The sequence below is a fragment of the Tachyglossus aculeatus genome, chromosome X1 (assembly GCF_015852505.1).
Source record: "Tachyglossus aculeatus isolate mTacAcu1 chromosome X1, mTacAcu1.pri, whole genome shotgun sequence".
NCBI classification, from domain to species: Eukaryota; Metazoa; Chordata; class Mammalia; order Monotremata; family Tachyglossidae; genus Tachyglossus; species Tachyglossus aculeatus.
The window spans coordinates 95,367,526-95,373,525 of NC_052101.1; the positions used below are offsets into that span (position 1 = coordinate 95,367,526).

General features: G+C 46.6%; 1 protein-coding gene across 1 annotated transcript in view; it reads right to left on the minus strand.

The window, feature by feature from the left end:
• NCKIPSD (NCK interacting protein with SH3 domain) overlaps window positions 1-1,218 on the minus strand; it is an 81,736-nt gene extending 80,518 nt beyond the window's left edge. Inside the window, exon 1 of the mRNA XM_038772952.1 lies at window positions 1,036-1,218. Coding sequence (XP_038628880.1) covers window positions 1,036-1,206 — 171 coding nt within the window. The 5' untranslated portion in view covers window positions 1,207-1,218. The remainder of the gene's footprint in view (window positions 1-1,035) is intronic.
• Window positions 1,219-6,000: the final 4,782 nt, after the last annotated feature.

A 6,000-nucleotide genomic window follows, 5' to 3' on the forward strand; every position in this document is an offset into this window, starting at 1 on the left:
AAACATATATACATCATCATCACCATCAATCGTATTTATTGAGCGCTTACTCTGTGTAGGGCACTGGACTAAGCGCTTGGGAAGTCCAAATCGGCAACACATAGAGACAGTCCCTACCCAACAGTGGGCTCACAGTTTAAAATTTATTATTGTTATCAATCAATCATATTTATTGAGCGCTTACTATGTGCAGAACACTGGACTAAGCGCTTGGGAAGTCCAAATTGGCAACATACAGAGACAGTCCCTACCCACCATTGGGCTCCCAGTCTAAAAGGGGGAGACGGAGAACAAAACCAAACATACCAACAAAAGAAAAGAAATAGAATAGATGTGTACAAGCAAAATAGAGTAATAAATATGTACAAACATATCTACATCATCATCATCAATCGTATTTATTGAGCGCTTCCTGTGTGCAGAGCACTGGACTAAGCGCTTGGGAAGTCCAAATTGGCAACACATAGAGCCAGTCCCTACCCACCAGTGGGCTCCCAGTCGAAAAGGGGGAGACGGAGAACAAAACCAAACATACCAACAAAATAAAAGAAATAGGATAGATATGTCCAAGTAAAATAAATAAATAAATAGAGTAACAAATATGTACAAACATATCTACATCATCATCATCAATCGTATTTATTGAGCGCTTACTGTGTGCAGAGCACTGTACTAAGCGCTTGGGAAGTACAAGTCGGCAACATATAGAGCCAGTCCCTACCCAACAGTGGGCTCCCAGTCGAAAAGGGGGAGACGGAGAACAAAACCAAACATACCAACAAAATAAAAGAAATAGGATAGATATGCACAAGTAAAATAAATAAATAAATAGAGTAATAAATATGTACAACCATATATACATATATATATTCTGGCGGGGGGCTGAAGACTGTGGGCCTCCCCGCCCCCCGCCATGGGCCAACCTTGTACCCTCCCCAGCGCTTAGTACATAGTAAGCGCTCATGGTATAAGGAGAGCTGGGACGGGCTAATCCCGGGCCGTCCCCGTCTGGGCGGAATGGGGCCCCGTCGTCACCTGGATGCGATGGAGGTAGGCGGGCGGGATGTAGCCGGTTTCCCCGCTCCGGGCCCGGCTGGCCAGCCACCAATGCTCATTGCTTCGCTCCAGGATGAGGAAGGTCTCCCCGGCGCCGAAGCGCAGCGAGTTGGGCTCCGCGGAGCTGAAGGCGTAAAGGGAGCGGTACATGGTCGGCGCCGGGGTCGGGAAGGCCCGGGGCTCCGCACGCTCGCGCCCGCTACCGGGGCCGCCGCGCGCCGGCCTCGTGACACCGCCGCGTGCGCGCTCCCGCCCGCCGCCGCCGCCGCCGCCGCCGCCGCGAGCGCGCCCCCGCGCCCTGGACGGCTGCATGGCGCCCCCTGGCGGCCGCAACCCCGAATCGACCGCCGCCCACAGAGGTTCCGTGATTTTACCCCAGGTCGCACAGCTCCCAGTGGGAGCTGGGATTGTAATAATAATAATAATAATAATAACAACAATAATAATAATGATGATGATAATCATAATAATAATCATTATCATCATCACAATAATAATAATAATAATGGCATTTGTTAAGCGCTTACTATGTGCAGAGCACTGTTCTAAGCGCTGGGGGGGGGGGGGCGATCCTTACCTCCTTCCCTTCCCCACAGCACCTGTATATATGTATATATGGTTGTACGTATTTATTACTCTATTTATTTTGCTTGGACATATCTATCCTACTGCTTTTATTTTGTTGGTAAGTTTGGTTTTGTTCTCTGTCTCCCCCTTTTAGACTGTGAGCCCACTGTTGGGTAGGGACTGTCTCTATGTGATGCCAATTTGTACTTCCCAAGCGCTTAGTACAGTGCTCTGCACATAGTAAGCGCTCAATAAATACGATTGATTGATTGATTGATTGATTTTAGACTGTGAGTAGGGTAGGGACTGTCTCTATGTGTTGCCAATTTGGACTTCCCAAGCGCTAGTCCAGTGCTCTGCACATAGTAAGCACTCAATAAATACGATTGATGATGATGATGATGATCCAAGGTGATTAAGTGCTAAGCGCTTAGTCCAGTGCTAAGCGCTTAGTCCAGTGCTAAGCGCTTAGTCCAGTGCTCTGCACATAGTAAGCGCTCAATAAATACGATTGATGATGATGATGATGATGATGAAGTGCTAAGCGCTTAGTCCAGTGCTTAGTCTGCACATAGTAAGTGCTCAATAAGTACGATTGATGATGATGAAGTCGTCACACGTAGGGCTCACAGTCTTATCCCCATTTTCCAGATGAGGGAACTGAGGCGCAGAGAAGTGAAGTGACTGCATCCTCATCAATCATATTTATTGAGCGCTGACTAGGTGCAGAGCACTGTACTAAGCGCTTGGGAAGTACAAATTGGCAACATAGAGAGACAGTCCCTACCCTACAGTGGGCTCACAGTCTAAAAGGGGGAGACAGAGAACGAAACCAAACATACTAACAAAATAAAATAAATAGAATAGATATGTACAAGTAAAATAACTAAATAGAGTAATAAATATGTACAAACATATATACAGGTGCTGTGGGGAAGGGAAGGAGGTAAGATGGGGGGATGGAGAGGGGGACGAGGGGGAGAGGAAGGAAGGGGCTCAGTCTGGGAAGGCCTCCTGGAGGAGGTGAGCTCTCAGCAGGGCCTTGAAGGGACTTGCCTAAGGTCACACAGCAGACATGTGGCGGAGCCGGGATTCAAACCCATGACCCCTGACTCCAAAGCCCGGGCTCTTTTCCACTGAGCCACGGATTAACCTCCTTCCCTGCCCCACAGCACCTGTCTGTACGTTTGTATGTACTTATTACTCTATTTATTCATTTGCACATATTTACACATATTTGTGCATATTTAGAGAAGCAGCGTGGCTCGGTGGAAAGAGCCCGGGCTTTGGAGTCGGAGGTCACGGGTTCATCAGCATCATCAATCGTATTTATTGAGCGCTTACTGGGTGCAGAGCACTGGACTAAGCGCTTGGGAAGTGCAAGTTGGCAACATATAGAGACGGTCCCTACCCAACAGTGGGCTCCCCTCCCCACAGCATCTGTCTGTACGTTTGTATGTATTTATTACTCTATTTATTCATTTGTACATATTTACACATATTTGTGCATATTTAGAGAAGCAGCGTGGCTCAGTGGAAAGAGCCCGGGCTTCGGAGTCGGAGGTCACGGGTTCATCATCATCATCATCATCATCAATCGTATTTATTGAGCGCTTACTGTGTACAGAGCACTGGACTAAGCGCTTGGGAAGTACAAGTTGGCAACATATACAGTCATCATCATCATCATCATCAATCGTATTTATTGAGCGCTTACTGTGTGCAGAGCGCTGGACTAAGCGCTTGGGAAGTACAAGTTGGCAACATAGAGAGACAGTCCCTACCCAACAGTGGGCTCACAGTCTAAAAGGGGGAGACAGAGAACAAAACCAAACATACTAACAAAATAAAATAAATAGAATAGATATGTACAAGTAAAATAAATAAATAAATAAATAAATAGAGTAATAAATATGTACAAACATATATACATATATACAGGTGCTGTGGGGAAGGGAAGGAGGTAAGATGGTGGGGATGGAGAGGGGAACGAGGGGGAGAGGAAGGAAGGGGCTCAGTCTGGGAAGGCCTCCTGGAGGTTCAAATCCCAGCTCCGCCACTTAATAATAATAATAATAATAATAGCATTTATTAAGCGCTTACTATGTGCAAAGCACTGTTCTAAGCACTGGGGAGGTTACAAGGTGATCAGGTTGTCCCACTTGGGGCTCACAGTCTTCACCCCCATTTTCCAGATGAGGTAACTGAGGCCCAGAGAAGTGAAGTGACTTGCCCAAAGTCACACAGCTGACAAGTGGTGGAGCCGGGGTTTGAACCCGTAACCTCTGACTCCCAAGCCCACGCTCTTTCCACTGAGCCACGTGACTTTGGGCAAGTCACTTCACTTCTCTGGGCCTCAGTTCCCTCATCTGGAAAATGGGGATGAAGACTGGGAGCCCCCCCGTGGGACAACCTGATCACCTTGTAACTTCCCCAGCGCTTAGAACAGTGCTTTGCACATAGTAAGCACTTAATAAATGCCATTATTATTATTATTATTTATTGTATTTCGTTCATATGTTTTGTTTTGTTCTAGATTGTGAGCCCACTGTTGGGGCTCTATATGTTGCCGACTTGGACAGTGCTCTTGGGCCAGTCACCTCACTTCTCTGGGCCCGAGTTCCCTCATCTGTAAAATGGGGATAAAGGCTCTAAGCCTCATGTGGGACAGAGACTGTGTCCAGCCTGATTTGCTTGGATCCACCCCAGCACTTAGTACAGTGCCTGGCACATAGTGAGCACTTAAATACCAAAGTCAATGAACTCCTGTTCTCCCTCCCGCTTAGACTGTGAGCCCCATGTGGGACGGGGACTGATTATTTCGCATCTGCCCCCACGTTTAGTACAGTAGTTGGCATATAGTAAGCACTCCCGCATATCACTTTTTACTAGCTGAAGATTAGACTTGTACTTCCCAAGCGCTTAGTACAGTGCTCTGCACACAGTAAGTGCTCAATAAATACGATTGAATGAATGAATGAATGAACCCAGGTCCAGAGAAGCAGCGTGGCTCAGTGGAAAGAGCCCGGGCTTTGGAGTCACGGGTCAAGGGTTCAAATCCCGGCTCCGCCAGCTGTGTGACCTTGGGCAAGTCACTTCACTTCTCTGGGCCTCAGTGACCTCATCTGCAAAATGGGGATTAAGACTGTGAGCCCCCCGTGGGACAACCTGATCACCTTGTAACCTTCCCAGCGCTTAGAACAGTGCTTGGCACATAGTAAGCACTTAATAAATGCCATTATTATTATTATTATTATTATTATTCTAGCTCCACTAGGCTGCTGCACTGCACTAAGCGCTTAGGAGAGTACATTCAAAGTAAGAGACACGGTCCCTCCCCTCGAGGAGTCTACAACCTAGCCGGGGAGACGGTGCCGTGCTGGACGGTGAGCTCTTTATTGGGCAGGGATTGTCTCTATTCGTTGCTGAATTGTACTTTCCAAGCGCTTAGTACAGTGCTCTGCACACAGTAAACGCTCAATAAATACGATTGAATGAATGAATGAATGACCCAGAGGAAGTACAGTGCTTGACACATACTGAGCGCTTCCAATCCTCACTCTGCCAGTCGCTTGCTGGAAAAGGGAAAATGAGAATTAAATTATATTCCTTCCTATTTAGACTAGGAGCCCCATAAAAATATTAATTCATTAAATAAATAAATGATGGTATTTGTTAAGCGCTTAACTGCGTGCCAGGCACTGTACTTAGTGCTGGGGTGAATACAAGCAGATCGGGTTGGACACAGTACCGGTCCCACGTGGGGCTCACAGTTTCAATCCCCATTTTACAGATGAGGTCACTGAGGCCCAGTGAAGTGACTTGCCCAAGGTCACACAGCAGACAAGTGGCAGAGCCAGGATTGCAACAGGGACTGTCCAAACCTGATACATAGTAAGCGCTCAATAAATGCCATCATTATTATTATTATCTACCCCAGCGCTTAGAATAGTGTTTGACACAGAGTAAGCACTTTACAAATACCATAAAAAATACAATTATTATTATTATTGTTCTCCTCTTACCTCCCTGCCCAATCCTAATAAGAGCGGTGATATTTGTTAAGGGCTTGCTTTATGCCAAGCACTGTACTAAGCACTAGGCTAGATACAAGATAATTAGGTCAAACACAGTCCCCGTCCTACCCTAGGCTCTAAGTAGAAGGGAGAACAGGTATTGAAACTCCATTTTATAGATAAGGAAACTGAGACCCGGAGCAGTTCAGTGATTTTCCCCAGGTCACACAGCAGGCATGTGGAAGGGAAGAGTTGGGATTAAAACCCAGGTCTTCTAGCTCCACTAGGCCAAATGATTCTTTAATCTCTTACCCTCTCTAATCTCATAAACTCTGATTTACCACTATCCAACCAGCGCTTA